At 40.6% G+C, this 21,736-nt stretch overlaps 1 protein-coding gene across 1 annotated transcript in view; it reads right to left on the bottom strand.

Moving 5' to 3' along the window:
* LOC118416369 (proton myo-inositol cotransporter-like) overlaps positions 1-21,736 on the bottom strand; it is a 61,737-nt gene that overhangs the window by 22,811 nt on the left and 17,190 nt on the right. Inside the window, exons 3-9 of the mRNA XM_035821463.1 lie at positions 21,006-21,217; positions 16,683-16,797; positions 4,442-4,605; positions 3,290-3,410; positions 3,181-3,252; positions 2,266-2,528; positions 1,690-1,842 (exon numbers count right to left, since the gene is read on the bottom strand). Of these exons, the coding sequence (XP_035677356.1) occupies positions 1,690-1,842; positions 2,266-2,528; positions 3,181-3,252; positions 3,290-3,410; positions 4,442-4,605; positions 16,683-16,797; positions 21,006-21,217 (1,100 nt within the window). The remainder of the gene's footprint in view (positions 1-1,689; positions 1,843-2,265; positions 2,529-3,180; positions 3,253-3,289; positions 3,411-4,441; positions 4,606-16,682; positions 16,798-21,005; positions 21,218-21,736) is intronic.

Here is a 21,736-nt window from a genome sequence, read left to right as displayed (position 1 = left end):
CTCCATTTCAGTAGCCCTGGGCCACACAACTTTGTGCAATCACTACAGCAGGGGGTTAATTTTGTAGTGGTGTGTGTTCAACTTTGATTCATACTAATTTCCCAAATGCTGAGTGCTAAGCAGAGAAAGCAGCATGTACCATTTTTTTAAAGTATTTGGTATGACTCGGCCGGGGATAAAAAATCACTACCTACCAAATGCAAGGCAAACACTTTAAACATGGATTTAGTACAGCTCTTTAGAATCAATGTTTTTGTGCTTTATTTACAGCGGCAGTCTTAGCATACCCAGCGGACTTATATTACAAGAGTTGTCCTTATCTTAACTCAACCGTCCTCTTAGACATTGGAGTAGAGAATCCCTGAAAGTTACGGCACTTTGAGAAAGGCAGAAAAATTATCACAGTTCTAAGGAAATCCCGTAAAATAGCAGCCCTCAGGCAGTCAGAAAGCCTTGTTGTAAACTTTGAGTATGTTTTGTACAAAGCCTCTCAGGTTATTACATTCCTCTTCCTGTAAGCAAGCTGTTATCATTTCTTAACTTACAACGTAAGCCAAACAAATGCAATTGCTTGGTTCATGTATCACAGTGGACAGATACTGTCATCATCATCATTGGCCTCCGTCCAGATACTGTATTCTGAAATAAAATGGATCATCTGTATCTGAGCATCTGTATCCATCCTTCAGCATAACACACCAGCTTTGCAGGCAAGTGGCATAGCAGCAGCTGGTTATATTACACTATGCATCTTATATTACCTATACATCTAACCTTTGCACATCTAGTGTTAGTTAAAACTATCCAGTGAAGATGTCCCTACTCTGCTTAGTGATAACACATTCCACTCTACGATAATTCTAAGAAAATACTAATTTTTGAACACATCGATCCAAGGTTACACTGATGTCCATCTCCATTTTCAATGTCTAAACCCAAAGAATTTGCATTTCACTTTTTAACGTATTTATGTGGTGTGAGTGTTCCATAACTGTCCCATGTATGTTAAGTTTATCTATTTGTAAACATCGTTATAAATTAATAAAAACACACAAATAAAGCTTGTATCCACCTCACCTATCTTTGCAACTTCTGTAAATCTATAAACAATGATCTCTGAGCCTCATCAAACAAACAAATAATCAAACAAATAAACAAACAAGTACACAAACCCGGCCTTGTCAAAGTCTTCGTCAGTGTCAGGAAGGTCATGGAGACCAGGAGGTTGAAGATATTTGCTCATCAAACAAACAAACAAACAAACATAAGTAACAAACCTGGCCTTGTTAGCGTCTCGGTCAGTGTTTGAAACGTCATGGAGACCAGGAGGTTGAAGTTGTTTACTCATCAAACAAACAAACAAACTAAGAAGTAACAAACCTGGCCTTGTTAGAGTCTCGGTCAGTGTTAGAAACGTCATGGAGACCAGGAGGTTGAAGTTGTTTACTCATCAAACAAAGAAACAAACAATGAAGTTCCAAACCTGGCCTGGTTAGAGTCTCGGTCAATGTCAGAAACGTCATGGAGACCAGGAGGTTGAAGTTGTTTACTCATCAAACAAAGAAACAAACAATGAAGTTCCAAACCTGGCCTGGTTAGAGTCTCGGTCAATGTCAGAAACGTCATGGAGACCAGGAGGTTGAAGTTGTTTACTCATCAAACAAAGAAACAAACAATGAAGTTCCAAACCTGGCCTGGTTAGAGTCTCGGTCAATGTCAGAAACGTCATGGAGACCAGGAGGTTGAAGACCCAGTTGGTTGCAGCTGAGCAGGCGTTGCCGGTGCTGCGAGCCCAGAGGGGGTAGATCTCGGAGTTGATGGTCCACGGCATGGGACCCATTCCTGTAGCACAGCACAATATATGGTTTATCAGTGAATGGGGATCTTCTAACCTTCAACCCACTACACCAGCCATATGGTACAAATTTGAATTGTTTGCCACTACTAAGGTTATGTAGCAGGGAGTAGAATTACAGGACCTGAAGTAGATTCTACTCAACTACATCTTCACCATAACAGCTGAGTTAATGGTCCATGCCATGGGACCCATTCCTGAATCACAACACATTAAATGATACATGTTGATTTCTTTTCAAATAGCTGGTAAACTGTTTTTATGTGTTACAAAGTTACAATGTTCTGCCAACAGTGTAGCAGCCTCACACAGTTCAAAGTATATGACTGTGATACAGTTACTGTACCGAACCTACCTCCATTACATGTAGTTACAATGTTCTGTTAGATTCTAGTCAACCGCAGCCTCACCTGGTGCAAAGAACATGAGGTACAGGACCAGCCCCAGGATGGCAAGCCAAGAGTAGCTGGATGGGCAGTAGTTGAACGCCCAGCTTACTCCCGCCGCATGGTGATCTGTTGTGTCGTTGGTGTACGCGCATCGACCGGTTCTGGCAAACGTGTCCCATCGCCCGGCGTCCGAGGGCACGCAGGAGCCGTTAGCTACTGAGTTGTTTGAGTCCAGACTGAAGCAGTATCCACAGTCGTCGTCCATCGCACACTGGTTACAGGTCCTACAGGGAACATGCGTGATGAGGGGGGATATAGAGTCAGTCACATTTCTGCATTCAAGTAGGTGCCATGTTTGTTTTTTCCTATGCGCCAAAACACAACCCAAAACATGCAGATTCTACCGGGATTTTCCGGGCGTATTATCAAAAATCATTGTCGCTACACCCATGAAAATAATGCGGTCATCTTAGGCAATATTTTGGCTGGATGCGGCCCTGACTATAGGGGTGGTCACAGTTGCTACATGCAAGTGGTCGCCTTTGGCAAGTAGCTTAATGCTTATGTCTACGGGGAAAATTTTGAGACTGTCAAAAAGCGGTCGTCTTAAGGCAATGGTCATCTCGTGCAAGTGGTCGTTAGAACAAGTTTGACTGACAGTGTATAGTAGACAATTGAATTTGCCAATTTTTCAGTTCTTCTGTTAGCAAAGCAGCAAGATGCAAGGGTGAAAATATGATACTCAGTTCTCAGACATAGTGAATGCCTTCCTTACTTGTATGAGTTGCAGTGCTGTGAGATGTTGCCACTAGGAGGGGGGTACTTACTTGTATGAGTTACAGCACTGTGAGGGGAGTACTTACTTGTATGAGTTGCAGTGTTGTGAGACGTTGCCACCGTGTGCAGGTAGGTAGGTGATGGGAGGGGAGTACTTACTTGTATGAGTTGCAGTGTTGAGAGATGTTGCCTCCGTGTGCAGGCAGGTAGGTGATGGGAGGGGAGTACTTACTTGTATGAGTTGCAGTGTTGGGAGGGGAGTACTTACTTGTATGAGTTGCAGTGTTGTGAGACGTTGCCACCGTGTGCAGGTAGGTAGGTGATGGGAGGGGAGTACTGGGCTGAGAACCAGAATGCAATGGCTAAAACCAACAGGCTCAGGAACACACCTGCAAGACACATACATGTATGCAAAACCCAATGAAAACATAGCTAATATCCATGACCAACTACTCTACCCACAGAAACACAAGGACCTGCCAGCCTATCCTGGCATCCAGCCGTATTATAGCTTCCTACTCTCTTCTGTCCTCTCCGCAGAAGAGACTCGGTAGCTATAATACGGCTGGATACCAGGCTACTGCCAGCCTGGTATCTGCTATATACAATATGCTCTCGTCATAGGAGTGTTGATTAATAAAGCATGAGACGCATAAGAAATTCATTGTAACCAAAGTCCCTAATTAGCAATAAGGAAACCTGCCAGATATATATCCTCCAATTGAAAGCAATTAGAAACTTTCTGACTAGGAAAAATGGGAGGATACACACTTATAGTGGTTGTGTTTCTCCTGACTTTCAACTATTGAACTATGTTTGGGAAGTTTTCAACAGATGTAAAACAAAACTATTCCTATACTCACTCTGGTCATAAAATACTCATAACTATGTACAGGTATGGTGCAATGAACCTGTAGATACTGTACGAAGCATCTATCTTCTCTGCCACAACCAGTTGAATAGTATTACTACTTAGTTAAACAGTTCACTGAGCTACACAGGTTTGATGCCACTTTCCAGGACTTGAAATACCCCCTGCATATGCAGGTTAGTGCGTAAATAAAATTTGAGCTGTACAGGTATTTCTGGTGTCTACCTGCACCTAACCTGCACAGGTCTATTTACTGTTTTTTTTACGTAAATGTCTTATGATGCAGGTGTATAATGCATTGTTATTAGCTGCATTAACTGTTACCACCAATTAAGTATAAAAGAACAAATAGCAATGGTTCCTGCACAATTTTACGAGGAACTTAAGTCTAAGGTAAGGTCTGCACAATTTTAGTATAATCCATACTTGCCAAATTCAGAGTGGTGCAGGTAAACTTTGTCTGGTGCAGGTAATTTTCAATGTTACCTGCATCAGTGCAGGTACAAAATGTATGCAGAAAAAGCTATTTCGAGCCCTGCTTTCCCTTACCTGCCATGCTGCCCAGAGCCAGTACCCTCCTCCCCACCTTCTCCACCAGGTAGACCCCCACAGCTGTGAAGAGGAAGTTCACAAAGGCGGTGACGGCTGCCAGCCAGATGGCCATGGAGTCGTCCTGGACACCTGCCATCTTTATGATGCTGGCTGAGTAGTACCTAAGTATGTAAAAAAGATACCTTAAATTAGTACACAAAAATAAAGTACTTATCAAGTCAATCAGTCCTCTGGACCTTACATGTTGAAATGACCCAAAGCCTACCTCACAAATCCAGATGTGACGTCAGCAATGGATCAAAGGTGCTTGGCAGTCGGTATCAGCCCCCGTCTCGGTTGAGGGACTCTGATGTAGATGGCCTCTTTCACTCCCCTGAGAAAGTAATCCTTACTGATACTGACTTCCAAGCACCTTTGACCCTTTGCTTGTTGATGTCACACTTCTGGTCTGTACACAAAATTAAGCACTTACTAACAAGCTTTCAATCAGTCCTCTGATCCTTATCAAGTTGAAATGACCCAAAGCCTACGTCACACATCTAGACCAGAAGTGTGACATCAGCAAAGGGTGGTATCGGTAAGGATTACTTTCTCAGGGGAGTGAAAGAGGCCATTTACATCAGAGCCCATCAATCTTCCCTCAACCGAGACGGAGACTGACATCAACTTCCAAGCCTTGTAAAGTCTTTCCCTGGGATAGATAGGAATTTTGATAATGGGTCGTGAGGCAGGGAGCCCAAGACACAGGGAGTTAAAGGTTTCTTGGGTTCGAAAATCTGACTTCAAGCTATAGAAATATTTGAATGCATTTCTATACTATCAGTTACTTTTGTAATCAGCAACTGTTGAGTTAAAAGCCCTGGGGATCTAGCAGCACAACCTGTCTTCAGGGGCTTTGATGTTTTATCTTCAAGACGACCACATTTTGGTGTGAGTCCTCCTAAGACACTAATCTTACAAACTGCCATCAGCCGAGCTTCAAATTAGATTAATCTGCACTTAAGACAGCGCAGCTGTCTACTCTTCTCACGTCTTCCCAGACTTGTAGCACATTTAAGAACTGTGAAGGTCTACAAGATGGATGATGCTGCCATCTACTGGCTATCACCTCCTCAATCTCAGCTGTCGTAGGATTACATTTCAAAGGAGAGGGGGAACGCTACACTCGATGGTCATCAATAAGGCTACTGCATCTGTGAGGAATTTGTAATAAATGTAGTACCAAAAGGTGTTGGGCTTTTTACTTCTTACTTCACATTGGTGTCAGTTTGGATTCACAGACTTTGAATTCATTTTCAATATCAGCAAGTCGTGCTGTCATAGGATTACATTTCAAAGAGTGGGAACATTGCGCTCGTGGTCATCAATAAGGCTAAGAAAGCTGTGAGAAACTTGTAATAAATGTGCTACCCAAATGTGTTGGGATTGTCTATTTCTTACTTCACACTTGTCACTTTAGATTCATCAGAATTTAAATTCATTTTCAATCTCAGTAAGTCGTGCTATTGTAGGATTACATTTCAAAGGGAAGTAGGAATGTTGCCCTAGATATATGGCTAACTGAAGCTGTTAGAAATTTGTAAAAAATGTACTACCAAAACGTGTTGAGCTTTTCTCTTATCACTTCGCATTGGTCACTTTAGATTCATAGACTTTGAATTCAAATTCAAATTTGTGAAAATTCCCTCTTACTTGGCAATGCAATTTTAGAAAGTTGTGCTGTCGTAGGATTACATTACAAAGACTAGAAAGGCCGACATTTGCTTAAGAGCAAATACAGCATATTTCAGCCATACCCCTTCCCACGCAACATTGGACTGTTCCAAATCACCCCTGAGCAAAAATGGAACATCCTCTTAACAGTACATTATCCCCCAAAGTGGACTGGTATTGTGAATTGATTCCAGGTAAAGACAGAGCTTGCTTCTATTTTTCAGAAAATGACAATAATCACACCTTCCATTCAGAAAATTTTCATCATGACTGAAAATTGTTGAATGACTTCATGTAATGTCATTAACAATTTTCAGTACGATAACTAGGTGTAAGTTTAAAAAAGTATAAGCTCCTTGTGATGTGGGTACATTTATTATTGCAGTGAACTTTTTTTATTCAAGTAGGGAATACGATTTAATAATTATCAAGCAGGTGCAGGTACTGTAGGAGCGTTTGTTTTCTTCAAGCTGTAAAACTGTTAAACTGTTTTACTTTGTATGCAATCAGCCATTGAGCCTATTCTTATTTTAGTTTAACAACTCAGTCCTGCCAGACCCGGAAGATACGATTGAACCTTGTTCGAGGATTTCTTTCGTCTGTCTGGTCAGTCTGTTCATACCCTGGCGCTGAGAGTGTTTTATTGGGCTTATTTTACTTACAATTTAAATGTTCAAAGTTTATGTCAAACAACAACAGCACTAGGAACACATACATTTGCTCTGGAGAAAATACAGCAGTTTTCGCAAGTTCCAGTCCAGTGATGGAAATGTGGCCACTATAGACAGGTGGTCACTATAGAGAAAAATGCTGATCTATTGACTAGGAGCCATACGTTACACATGATTTCAGTACACTGATCATTAATCATATAAACATTGCACAGGTAAGCCAATTGTTTAGATGTACAATTAAGTTCAAATAATTCTGAAGAGAAATATTGATGAGAAAATAATCATTCTCGCCACTGTCTAACTTATAATTACGTATCAAAACTAAACGCAGATTTTCTAACTAACGCACCTTTCGCCGACTTCATCAAAGGACCGCCGGCTATCAATCAAACACGGCTGTTGATTAGACTTAGAGTTTCAAACAGTCATGTGCTGTGTGCCAGTTGACAGCGAACTTCATGCTACGTGATGTTTTACATTGCTTGGACCTTCTTTCCTACAGCGGTGCTTCTACAAAATATTTAGACTGGAACACTGAGTCCCACATGTTTTATAGAATAGAATTTGACGCAGAACAGCGTTTTTTGCTGGGTATTTTTCTTGAAACATGTCCGTGGGAATATCAGCGAGGCGGCGACGTAGGGATATCAGACCGTCAACAAAAGTCGCACGGCGGCTAACGGCGCAGCGAAGATACTAGCGCTATAAATAAGCGCTTCAACTAAGGATGGCAACCCGTACAATATTTTTGTATACTGTTGAGCTAAGTAAAGTTTGTTGTTTATGAGGTTTTAGTTGTCTTTGAAGCTTTGACCCGAAATATTTTAAAGTCAAACTGCTGAAGAGAAGTAAGTGACTGCTACGATTATCGTAGATATGGCCCTAAAAAAACTGATAAAAGAAGCCTTCTCAATAGTCTAAAATGCAAGAGCTTCCGGGGGGGGGGGGGGCTTCGCCCACCTGGGTCCCCCCCACAGTGGCCCTGCCCCTGGACCCCGCCAGGGACATTCGGCGGCCCCCGGACCCCTGTCCGACGCTTTGAAAAAATCCTGGCGAGAAGTCTGTACGGCCTGAGTCTTCAAGTTAACGTATTGTGTGGTCCCGCTTATGAATATTAATTAGCCTTCGCTTTCCTCTTCGCTGATTGGCTGAACCATTAATTGAATTAACTCTTCCTGCCGGCTAGACGCAGGTGCAGATGTCGGCTCTGTGGGGTGAACGTCCGAAAGGTCATGGCATGGAGAACGAAAGAAAACCAATTTCCCCTAAAAAAAGTGCTGTAATTAAGCCTTTTACAGTACTTTATGCCAAAAATTTTACTTGGATCATTTTACCAACTATCTTATGCCTATCTATACCAAATGTTACTCATACCAGGGTACAGGGGTGCAAAATATACCGTTATAAGACCGTCAACAACAGTCGCACGGAGCTAACAGCGCAGCGAAAATACCATCGCTAGCGTTTCAACTTCGGATAACAAGTTATAAGTACTGTTGAACTCAGTAACGTTAAAGTTTGTTTTTAGTTGCCTTTGACGGTTTGACCTGAAATAGTGTTAAGCTAAACTCCTGAAGAGAAGTTAAGTGACTGCTGCGATTATCATAGATATGCCCCTAAGAACTGATACAATATAAAGCCTTCTGAATAGTCTAAAATGCGAGAGCCTTAGGCGGGCTTCGCTCCCCCTGGCGGGAACACTGCTATATACGGGATCATGAGGCCCCGCTTATGAATATTAATTAGCCTTTGGCCTCCTCTTCGCTGATTGGCTAGGTCTTTGATTCAATTAACTCTCCGGCTGACGCGCACAGGTGTGGCTCTGTGCGGGGTCACGGAAGGTCACGTCAGGAGGCCAAAAGAAAACAAATTTCCCCTCAGAAAAGTGCCAAAATTAATCATTTTAAAGTTGTTTATGTCAAAAATTTTACTTGAATCTTGTTACCAAGTATCTAATGCCTATCTATACCAAATTTCAGCTCATTCGATTGCAATACCAAGGTACAGGAGCCAAAAGTGTCCTTTTTTGGTCAAAAATTGGTCAAAAAATCGCAAAAATAAGCATTTTGTTGTACTGTACACCAAAAGTGTTATTGAATTTATATGGGGGCATTATCAAGGCACATCTCTGTCAAATTTCAGCTCATTTGGTTGTAATACCAGGGTACAGGGGCCAAAAGTGTCATTTTTTGGTCAAAAATTGGTCAAAAAATCGCAAAAATAAGCATTTTGTTGTACTGTACACCAAAAGTGTTATCGAATTTATATGGGAGCATTATCAAGGCACATCTCTGTCAAATTTAAGCTCATTTGGTTGTAATACCAGGGTACAGGGGCCAAAAGTGTCCTTTTTTGGTCAAAAATTGGTCAAAAAATCGCAAAAATAAGCATTTTGTTGTACTGTACACCAAAAGTGTTATCGAATTTATATGGGAGCATTATCAAGGCACATCTCTGTCAAATTTCAGCTCATTTGGTTGTAATACCAGGGTACAGGGGCCAAAATATACAGTGTTGGTCTAAAATTGACCAAAAAATCTCAATAAAATCATTTTAGAGGCAGATATGAAAAAACTGAGAAAAAAGCATCAAGGTATTGGCCCATTCTACCCCTGTGCCAAATTTCAGGTCATTCGGTCCAGGAACGGCGGAGATGAATCACTTTGAAGATTTGACAGGAGAAAGAAAGAAAGAAAGAAAGAAACATTACGAATACAATATATTTCACCATACTATGTATGGCTGAAATATAAAAAGGGAACATTGCGCTTGATAGTCATCAATAAGGCTAAGGAAGCTGTGAGGAATTTGTAATAAATGTGCTACTGAAATGTTTTGGGCTTTTCTCTTATCACTTCACATTCATTTTAGATTGATAGGAATTCAAATTCACTTTCAATCTCAGCAAGTCATGCTGTTGTAGGATTACATTTCAAAGGGAATTGGGAATGCCATGCTTGATAGTCATCAATAATGCTACTGCAGCTGTACGAAATTTGTAATAAATGTACTACTGAAATGTGTTGGGCTTTTCTCTTATCACTTCACATTGGTCATTTTAGACTTATAGGAATTAAAATTGATCTTCAATCTCAGCAAGTCGTGCTGTCATAGGATTACATTTTGAAGGAGAGTGGGAATGTTGCACTTGATACATGTAGTCATCAATAAGGCTAAGGTAGCTGTGAGAAATTTGTAATAGATGTACTACTGAAATGTGCTCAGGGCTTTTCTATTATCACTTCACATCGCTCACTTTAGATTCATAGACTTCAAATTCGTGCTGTCGTAGGTCTGAGGTTTACTTTTCAAAGGGAGGAGGGAAGTTCAATATGTCATGCTTGATAATCATGTAGAGGCATCAATGGTGCTCAGGGTTGTAGCCTGAGCACACGTCCTTCCGTCCTTTGACGGAATTTTGCAGCTGGGGACGGAAAAAAAATTTGCCCATTCCGTCCTGTGACAAAAATCAATATATAAAGATATAAGAAGACTGTCTCCCTTGTGTAATTTTTCACCAAAACAGATGTTGTCGAACAACTTAGTCTACCAGCAAAATTTTCACTTCAAAATGCAGGAATAGTGTTTCAGAGGGTCTAGATTTCAAAAATTACAGGGCCAGTATGCTCTCCTGGACCCCCACCATGAGCGCTTGATAGAATTCAAAATCGAGGGGACAGAATATGATTTCAGGCTGGCTACAACCCTGATGATACTGCAGCTGTGAGTATTTTGTGATAGATAATGGTGGCCTTTTTCCCTCTAAACAAACTTGGAGAAAACTACAGAGTGCAGATTCTGAACAAACTTTCAATTTCAGCAAGACATGCTGTCAAAGGATTACGTTTCGAAGGTAGGGAGGAATACCATTTTTGATAATCACCAAGACATTAAATAAAGACATGAACAATGCCACTGTAGCTGGGCCTGTGAGATATGTAAAAGAAATCTGTGACAAATCTAAAACGAATGTGCTACTGTGCTGCTGTTAATGTGTTGGGGTTTTCCCTAATACTTCATATCTGGACACTTTTGATTTACAGACCACTAACTACAGATAGAATATATACCTTTCAATCTCAGAAGGACATGCAGCTAGAGGATTACGTTTCAAAGGGAAAGTGCAAATGTCATGCTTGATATCAGCGGCCACAAAGGTGCCATTACAATTGTAGTAGTGGCATCGATAACATCACTGTGACTGTAGCTGTGAGGAATATCGGGTAACAAAAGTGCTACTGACAGTACATACAAATGTATGCAATCTGGCTTTTCAAACTTAAGCTTTATATGCTTGGCATTGCCTACATGTGTATCAATCATCCATTCAATTCTGAGTGAGATGAGAGGTTTTAGGGTTACGTTTCAATCCCACATTCGTTGTGCTTGACAACCACACAGAGGCATTACTAAATGCTACTGTATCTATGAGGAATTGTAATAATAAATTGTGCTACCTTTCTGTGTTGGGTTTACTTCCACATTCGTTTTTGGTGACTTTAAATATATAGACATGCATAGAATCACCAATGGATTAATCAGCTATTAATGAATGAATGAATGAATGAATGAATGAATGAATGAATGAATGAAGACCTTTAATAAACCGCTGAAGTAAGATTGTTAGTATTAAATGCGCACAAAACACCAAGAGGTTGTCTGTGTGAATTCTCTTGTAAGGTCACAGAAACATTGATGCCGTATTTAGATACCCGGTAAGCAGGACGTTCCAGTTTTCCCTTTGAAACATGGTTATACGACTGCACGCCTTGCTGAGATTGAAGGTTGATCAGGACAGATTCTGTATTTTACGGCCAGTCTATGTATAAATTCAGATCACTGATATGAAGAAAGATGGAGAAAAACCAACCCATGATACAGGTAACACATTTGTTACAAATCCTTCACAGTTACAGGGTGTGCATGTCATAGCAGCCCATCCCTTATCGCACTACGACATCTTGCTGAGATAACACACACTGTTTCTTTTATGAATTGCCTGGCTTACACGCCTTTATGGTTGTCGTACAGTTGGAAATGGATAGACCTACTGTTGTTTCTTTAAGATTCATTCTTTCTTCCAACTTTTAAAAGTATCTACAAGACATTATGCACAAAACTTGTCACAGATAAAGCTAAAGGAGCCTCAAAACTGACTTTAACCAGGTTGAATACAGGTATTTATCAATTGCTGAAGTAAGGTTGTTGGTAATGCACACAAACACCAAGAGGTGGTCTGTGTAAAGTTTCTTTCTTTCTTTCTTTATTCGCACATAATAGCATGGCTTAAAAACAAATGTGTATACAGAGATGAAGAACATGCGGGGGGTGGGCAGGAGCCTATGTGGCTTTTCTTTGGCCTCCCCCAGAAATAAGTTGCAGAAATAATAATGATAAATAATTAAAGTGAGCGAAAAATGTGCATAACATAAGTTGAAATCATCATGTGAAATATACTAATGGAATAGATTGTATTACAAATGATCAAATGAAATAATAAATACAAAACAAAGTTTCCTTTTCCATCATAGATGCCAACTTTACAGATACCAAGCACAACATCCCAGCTTTCCCTTTGAAACATGGTTATACGACTGCATGTGTTGCTGAGATTGAAGGTTGATCTGTATTTTACGGCCAGTCTATGTATAAATTCAGATCACTGATATGAAGAAAGTGGGAAAAAAGCCAACCCATACAGGTAAGCACATTTGTTACAAATCCTTCACATCTATAGTGTTAGTGTACAGTACTGTAGTGGTATGGTGTAACAACCTACATACTGCAGGTATTCCTTATCGCACAACGATATCTTGCTGAGATATTTTACAGCCAGTCTATGTATAAATTCGAAAGACTGATGTGAAGGAAGTCGGGAGAAAAGCCAATGCATGATACAGGTATCACATTTGTTACAAATCCTTTGCAGCTCATGTGCATGTCATAGCAGCCCATCCCTTATCGCACGGCGACATCTTGCTGAGATAGTGCACACTGTTAAGTTTCTTGTGTATGAATTGTCTGGCTTACAGTCGCGCCTTTATGGTTTTCTTACAGTTGGAAATGAATAAGGCCCACTGCTGTTTCTTCAGAATTTGCTCTTTCTTCCAACTCTCTGACTGAGGTATCAAAGAGCTTTATGGGCAAAACTTGTCCAAGCTTAATATGACTGAAATCTCTCACATCTTCAGTAATGGTGTGTTGTAACAGTCCTTCCCTTATCGTACACTGACATCTTGCTGAGATAGCACACACTGTTTCTTGTATGAATTGCCCGGCTTACACGCCTTTATGGTTGAATACATTTGTATGTATCACTCTTGCAAATGAATAGGCCTGCTGCCATTTCTTTAAGATTCCTTCTTTCTTCCAACTTTTAAAAGTACCAACAAGACGTATCAGGTTCTACGAAACTTCCACAAGATTAAGAGACTAAAAACTCACTGTAACGGGTTGAAAACATCCATTTATTTCACTCATGCAGAAGCTGAGAAGGATACAATCGTTGTGCAAAGCAGAAAATAGAGAGATTTGGTCTGCATAAATCTTTTATATTAAGGAGCTTTTATTATAATCATTAAGTTCTTAGGATTTAAATAATAGTACTGAACTGAAAGATGTTAGACTAAGTATGAAATACAATCATTCTACCACTAAACGACTTTTTAAGAGTCAGTTTTGAATCTCCTCTATCTCTGACAAGTTTTGTGCATAAATCTTGCTGATACTTTTGAAAGTTACAAATTCTGAAAGAGCAAATTCTGAAGGGACGGCAGTAGGCCTATTCATTCCCAAATCCAACAATTTAAATTAATAGCTGTATTCAACCTGGTTAAAGCCTGGCCCAGTTTTAAGTCATCTTTAGCTTGGACAAGATTTGTGCATAAATCTTGCTGATAACTTTCGAAAGTTAGAAATTTTGAAAGAGCATATTGAAGGGCCGGCAGTAGACCAATTCATATCCAACTGTAAGTCTTAGATGTCTGTGAAAGCCTGACTGTTAGCCTGGCAATCCATACAGGCAACATCATGTGCTATCTCTGCAAGATGTCAGTAAGTGATAAGGGAAGGGTCGTTTGGACACACCAGTTCGAGTTGTTGGTTTGCGGATTGCTTAAGGAGGATGCTTCACTCAAAATCTTTGAGCATGACAGAAACGAAGCCAGCGGACTAGGTTTACGCCTTGGTGCAAAGTTTTATCTAGTGAATTCAATAGTCAGTTGAATTCAATTTATCTTCCCTTCCCTTAACTTTCATGATGTCTTTCACAAATTACATAGTATTACTCAGACATAGTTAACTTGAAATGTCCTGGAACCAAGGAAAGGAGTTGTTCTAGCCTAATTTTAAGTCACTTTAAATTTAAATCTAGAAGCTAGTAATTGATTTTTCGATCCCAGCAAGACGACGTGATGTTAACACTTCAAAGACACAGCAGAACCAGTAATCATGTCACTGCAGCTGTGAAAATTTGCTTCACTCGATGTGAAGAATTCACTGCTGGGAGGTGTTGGGCTAATACTCTCATTTCCCAAACACTTTCCATTTCAAAGACGCTCACTAGATACTTTCAATGCCTTAAAGTTGCAATCTATCATGAATATCTTATTCAGGTTCTTACAAACACACACTGTAAAGAAACTTTCCATTTCAAAAGACACTCAACACAAACCTTCAATGACTAAAGACTGCGCGCGCAGTCCGTCATGAATATCTTCTTCAGGTTCATAAAAACACTCAAAGCAAAACACAATCATGATACCCTCGGCTGCTATCTAAAGTCATCTTCATCATTCATTATCTAGATAGCAAAGAACTTGCTAATCAAGTCAGGTTTAACTAAAGGTTTTTGTTCAGTATGTTCCTTTGAGCCAATACAAAGAGTAAGTGTGATAAGTTAAATGAAAGTTTCTGAAAAGCCCCAGCAAAATTGATGAAAGCAAGCATTAGCCAAGCTATGTTACATATAACGATAGAATCTTGACTGATCACCTCTTGGAGTTTTGCGTTTCCTACCATAATCTTTATGCCATCCATGAGCAAAATAAATGGATGTTTTGAACCTCTTTAACTGAGTTTTGAGTCTCTTCCATATCTCAAGTATTATCCACATGTCATGTCAATATCATGCAAGGAGAGAATATGCTGTCCATAGAAAGGAACGGCATTGGGCCCATTCATTCCCGGCGGAAGGACATCCATAAAAGCGCGACTGTGTGTTAGCCAGGCAATTTATACAGGAAACAGCGTGTTCCATCTCAACAAGATGTCAGTGTACGATAAGGAAAGGGTTGTTTGCCTCGTTCTTTCAAATGGCTGGTTCTTGGATGCTGTCAAAGATATGCTAAACAAGAAAAACGTAATGAAAACAAGTGACCGTAGCTAACCTGCCAAACTACATACGAATGTGACAACAGCAACATACATATACAGAATCTGATGTGAACATGCGTTACAGTGACAGAACTAATAGTCTGTCGTGTGGGGGTAACTCTCCAGTCACAGACTTACAAAGCCTAAGGTTCGTACGTTGGTGCAATCAGTTTTGTGAAGTGATTACAAAATACAGTTCTCTTCACAATGCCACAAAAGCGCGACTGTAAGCCAAGCAATTTATACGGGATACAGCGTGTTCCATCTCAGCAAGATGTCAGTGTATGATAAGGAAAGGGTTGTTTGCCTCGTTCTTTCAAATGGCTGGTTTGTGGATGCTGTCAAAGATATGCTAAACAAGAAAAAAGTAATGAAAACAAGTGTCCGTAGGTAACCTGCCAAACTACATACGAATGCGACAATGGGAACACACGGATACAGAATCTGATGTGAACATGGGTTACAGTGACAGAACTAATAGTCTGTCGCCGGAGGTAACTCTCCGGTCACAGACTTACAAAGCCTAAGGACCAAGTTTGTACCGTGGTGCAATCAGTTTTGTGAAGTGATTACAAAATACAGTCCTTTTCACAATTCCATAAAAGTGTGACTGTAAGCTGGGCAATTCATACAGGAAACAGCGTGTTCCATCTCAGCAAGATGTCAGTGTACGATAAGGGAAAGGTCATTTGGCCACGCTCTTTCAAATGGCTGGTTCTTGGTTGCTGTCAAAGATATGCTAAACAAGAAAAACGTAATGAAAACAAGTGACCGTAGGTAACCTGCCAAACTACATACGAATGTGACAACGGGAACATACATATCGCATACAGAATCTGATGTGAACATGCGTTACAGTGACAAAACTAATAGTCACCGGAGGTAACTCTCCGGTCACAGACTTACAAAGCGTAAGGACCAGGTTTGTACCTTGGTGCACACAGTTTGCCGAAGTGATTACAAAATACAGTTCTCTTCACAATGCCATAAAAGTATGACTGTAAGCCGGGCAATTTATACAGGAAACAGCGTGTTCTATCTCAGCAAGATGTCAGTGTACGATAAGGAAAGGGTCATTTGGCCTCGCGTTTCAAATGGCTGCTTCTTGGATGCTTTAAAATATATACTTAACTAGAAACTAACTTACAGGTAACATTTGAAAGCAATTATGCTTGATTGACACTCACATGACAGTGTTGATTCCGACTATCTGTTGGAAGATTGATTGACAGAATCATTAACTGATTAATTGACTTATTGACAGATTGACAGTTACTCACATCACAGTGTTGATGCCGGCTATGTGCTGGAAGATTGATTGATAGATTGATTGTTTGACAGATTGATTGACAGATTGACAGTTACTCACATGACAGTGTTGATGCCGGCTATCTGCTGGATGTTTGATTGATTGTTTGATTAATTGATTGACAGATTGGTTGATTGACAGATTGATTGACAGATTGATTGTTACTCACATGACAGTGTTGATGCCGGCTATCTGCTGGAACATCTGCAGTCCACAGCCCACGAACAGCGCCCTGCGGGTGGGGGGGTGCTGTAGCATACGCAGGACGACAGGGCCGCTCACACCTGCAACAGATCATATTACATAGTTTACACAGGGCCGCTCACACCTGCAACATATCATATTACAGCACGTCACCGGAACGTACTGCGCCTGCGCAAAAAGTACAGACATGCTAAACCTTGCTAAACCCCCGGTTTACTAAAGGGCCGCATTTAAGAAAGTGCGTGCGTATATAAGGGTAAAATCCCGTGTACGTTTTACATGAAACCATGTCTCTAACATATACTGTGCAACAAGCGGGATTTCAATGCAACGTTGACCAAACCAAGCCCCAAACCACCAGGGTTCGTGCAGGCGCAGTACGTTCCGGTGACGTGCTTCATATTACATAGTTTACACAGCCCACGAACAGGGCCCCTCACACCTGCAACATATTGAGACTTGTTCTTGTTGTTGTCAACCAAGTAGTGCCTTTTGGTACACAGGGTAGAAAGTTTCTGTTGTGATATTTGTAATATCATTAGTCAGAAAAACACCCCTCTTCTTCAATGCACCTTGCCTAGTCCACATGTACACAATTAAGTGCCGAGTGACTAACAAGGTAACTTCACACCAGACTACCATCCTCTTTGCACCAAGACCTCAGCACTGAGCAGACGTTTATGTACAGCCACACCTACTAACTCTACACAAGATTAGATCATCTTAGCAACATCTGAATGTCTCTGACTGATTCTCTTGAGCAACCTACATTAATTTTGTACAAGGTACATGTACAACAGTTTCCTTGCTGTTTCTGAAGATGGGTATGTCTTTGCATGGAGCATTTGCTGGCCCTTCCCCTTTAACATGCTTGAGGCAGCTCCTCCAAGACAGGATCCCAACTTTTACATCCCTTGTGAAAGACGGTGCAGCCCTTACCGAGATGGCTAAGCCTACGACAGGGACTTGAACTGGGGTCTTCCAATTAGCAACTAATTGGAACCAAGAACTCAGCTTAAGTTTGAGGGCAAAAGGGAGCAAAATGGACATCCCAAACCCAAACCACTCTTAAGGGTGAAAACTCTATTTCTGCTCTTCAAATATTAAAGCACCGTAAAAGTTTCTGCATTTACAGTATACACTGTCAGATTTTCTATATGCATATGGTTGAAAACTTTTGTGGAAACGGCCAAAAATTGATGCGTAGTTAGACGTCATCCATATGAACCAATCACATGGCCTAAGTGCAGCAACACTGTAGGAGGTACAAAATCACAACTGCAATCTCCGAACTCTAATGACAGAGATGCAATCAATGACTTCCTGCACAAGGACAGACTGATCTGAATATTAACCGAATAAGATAGAACATAGAGTTACTGAGAATATTAGAGTTACAAAATAAATGAACACATGACAAATATAGAGTAATGTTACTCTATATTCTATCTTATTCGGTTCAACTTTTTGAGGCAGTAAAAGACGGATTAAGGATGCTACCGTTTCTGTTATTTTGGGGTTTGGTGAAGATAGGTGGAAGGTTTTAGACTAGTGTAGAAATACTGTTCTCATTTTTCATTTTGTTTTTTTCACATTGTTCTTCTTTGACTTTGGAATTCATATTAGTTTATACAGATTTTCTATATGCATATGCTTGAAAAACTTTTTGGGAGAAACGGGAAAAAAATTGAGACGTGGCCTGAGTGCAGCAACACTGCAGGAGGTACAAAATCACAATTATTGCAATCTCCGAACTCTGTAATGACAGAGATGCAATCAATGACTTCCTGCACAAGGACAGGACTGATCTGAATATCAAAGCAGCTGAAGCTGAGCTGAACCCTACAATTTTCCAGGAAAACGATTCCCACGCTGCCCCACTGCGGATGTCGCGTAAATCGTTTTCCGAGAAAATTGCACGTTCCCGGAGCGTTTTCCCTTGTACACTTCGGTAGGGTCGTGACAGGGCTTCGCCCTTGTGGTCTCCAAATCTGCAAGATATGCAAATTGAGTAATTTTGTTGTGATCTGAAGCTGTATTTTGCTATAATCTGACAAAATTGGTGTTAAGTGCCTTTCCCAAAGGCACAATGTCAGAACATATCAGGTGACTCGAAACCTGAGGACTCTCTGGGCTAGAAGCCAAACACCCTAACTTTACACAATGACACTGTGTAATACAACTACATTATAATCTCTGCACTCTGCAATTACAGAAATATAATCAATGATAATGAGTAGAGCAGTTTTCATAGTAAATGCAGAGAAATTAGGCCATACCAATTTAATTTCTTGGTTTTCGAATTTCTACAAGACACTATAGCAAGAGCACATCATAAAGCTAGAGGGTAGGGAGGAACACATGAATATGACTGTATTCACCCTGTAAGACTGAGTGCACGAAGGCTTATTTTCTAATCCGTGAAGAAAGAAGTTAAATTGGTGTGGCCTTAGGATGGAATTTATTGGCCTTGTGAAAGAGCTCTTTTTTCCATGATTGTAGAAGGGGCAGTTTTAGTCTAAGGCAAACTTCGCTATCCGGAGCTTGTAGTCGCAATGTAACACGGGCCTGAGAAGCGCGATTAAATCAGGCTAGAGCAGTTTGAAATACAATATAATCAGTGGCTTCCTGCAAAATGACAAGACAGAAAATCAAAGCAGCTGAGGCTATAAAGCACCCTACAATTTTCCAAGAAAACGATTTCCACGCTGTCCCACTGCGGATGCCACGTCAATTGCCTTCCTAGAAAATTGCTGGTTCCCGCAACTTTTTCCCATGCATGTGCACTTTGGTAGGATTGTGCAGAACAGCACAAGGTTGCACTGAGGACTGCTGAAGTAAAAACTGCGCAATCTTCTTCCCGACAGGCAGCTCAATTTAAGTTGCAACAGACTCTTTAATTGTATGTACAAGCTGTGATAGGCATCCGGTAATAGCCCACATGGATGGAAACGGGCTTTACTTTAAGTATGTTATATTGTAGACCCCATATAACATTCATCCAAAAGTTGCAGGGTAGGGATTTTGTTGTGCAACCTTTGTAAAAAAATGCCTAGGCCTGCAAAATGGTATAAAGGGTAACTTATGCAATACATTGTTTTGAGACAGATTTCAAAAATTTCAGAAAGGGTATTAGAACATGCAGGAAGAAATTCCTTTCATCCTCAAGTTACATGTATATTGTGTAGGTCAAGGGCAAGGCTGTGAATACAGGAGAGATGCCTCCACATTGAAGTCAATAAGATACCCAAGAGATGTGTCTTAATACAGCCCCTACAGTGTGTTAGTTTCTAAGACATGCATGCTATGTCTTAATTCCTTAAGACCCTGTCTTAATTCCTTAATACCCTGGTGATAAGACCACAACCTCCAGTGAAGTACATATTGACTAACCCAACTTTCCTCGGGATGGTGAAGAGAGACTCCTCTGAACTTCAGCCACAAAGACGAAAAGATCAAAATAAATAAACACACACCAACTTAAGCAATATCACATAGAGTCTTACAGTAAAATAAAAAAAATAGACAATGTACATGTACATGTATATCACAGCACAAATTAAGGAAATATTCGACACAATCTTGTATTATGAATTTGAAAAAATTCAAAAGTAAACAATGTTTATCACACCAAAAAGAGACTCCTAAAACTTTCGGTTGAAATGTTTTCAAGTTCAAGTTTAAACAGTTATGCCAACATTTGCACGTTTGACACCAAATCTTACAGATGACTGGCAAGAGCTGTAATTAATTTTCTCTTTTGAAAGTACATTTTAACAATATGTAGATGTAGGTTTGACACTGTCATCATTTTGAACCAACCCAGTGTCTTTTGTCAGCGACGGTGCCACTGAAGAAAGACATTGGTTGTCTGAAACGTCTCATGACCATTTCCAAAATCATATCCAGTTGCTAGAGTTGCTGCTTTTTGGCGCACTTTGATAATAAATTAAAATAAGAAATCAACTTAACAAAGCAAAAAAATTCTTCCGAAAATATTTTCATCAGGTTGGTAGAATATACTATAGGAGAATTCTTTTCACACAACCAGCAGGTACTTACACTGCTTACGTTTCAATGTCTCTCAGACACCTGTGTTAGAGCTTCCAACTGGAGTTCTACTTCTCACCGCTATATGTATATATATCGGCTACATATAGCGGTGAGAAGCAGAACTCCAGTTAGAAGCTCTGAGGAAGGTGTCTGAGAGACATCAAAACATAAGCAATGTAAGAACTTGCTGGTTGTGTAAAAAGAATTTTCCTATATCCAAAAAAATACTACTTACCTGACTCTTTTCTCTCGCGCTGTTCCTCCTCAAAGGACTGCTTGATCTGCTCAAATTCCTCATCCACGTTGTCGAGGCCCCGCATCCTCTTCAGAACCATCTTAGCCATCAGGTTATCTCCATGTTGGACCAACCAACGGGGGCTTTCTGGCAAGAAGAGAAAGCCAACAAACTGGACAAGTGAGGGGACACCAGCCAGGCCTAGCATGTATCTGAAATGAGATAAGAAGTCTGGGTTAGTGAACTGTATAGAATCGCAACTGCACACGAAAGAAAAAGGTCTCTGGTAGTAACAGGGAACCAACGAACTGGACAAGGGAGGGTACACAGGCCAGGCCTAACATGTATCTGTAACAAGAGAACAAGTCTGGTTTAATGAACTGTTTAAAATCGTAACTGCACACAATAAGAAGCTCTTTGCTATCAGATTGTCTCCGTGCTGGACCAACCAGCGAGGGCTCTCAGGCAGGAAGAGAAAACCCATAAACTGGACCAGGGAGGGCACTCCGGCCAGGCCTAACATGTATCTGTAACAAGAGGACAAGTCTGGGTTATTTACTGGACTGTTAAAAATTGTAACTGCACACAAAAGAAGATCCATCAATTCATTCATCCATCCATTGATCAATTCACAGGTTGTCTCCATGTTGGACCAACCAGCGAGGACTCTCGGGCAGGAAGAGGAAACCAACAAACTGGACCAGGGAGGGGACACCAGCCAGGCCTAGCAT

Source organism: Branchiostoma floridae, chromosome 5 (assembly GCF_000003815.2).
Source record: "Branchiostoma floridae strain S238N-H82 chromosome 5, Bfl_VNyyK, whole genome shotgun sequence".
Taxonomy (NCBI): domain Eukaryota; kingdom Metazoa; phylum Chordata; class Leptocardii; order Amphioxiformes; family Branchiostomatidae; genus Branchiostoma; species Branchiostoma floridae.
The sequence above is the reverse complement of the archived record's forward strand: the minus strand, read 5'-3'. Positions and strand labels throughout refer to the sequence as shown.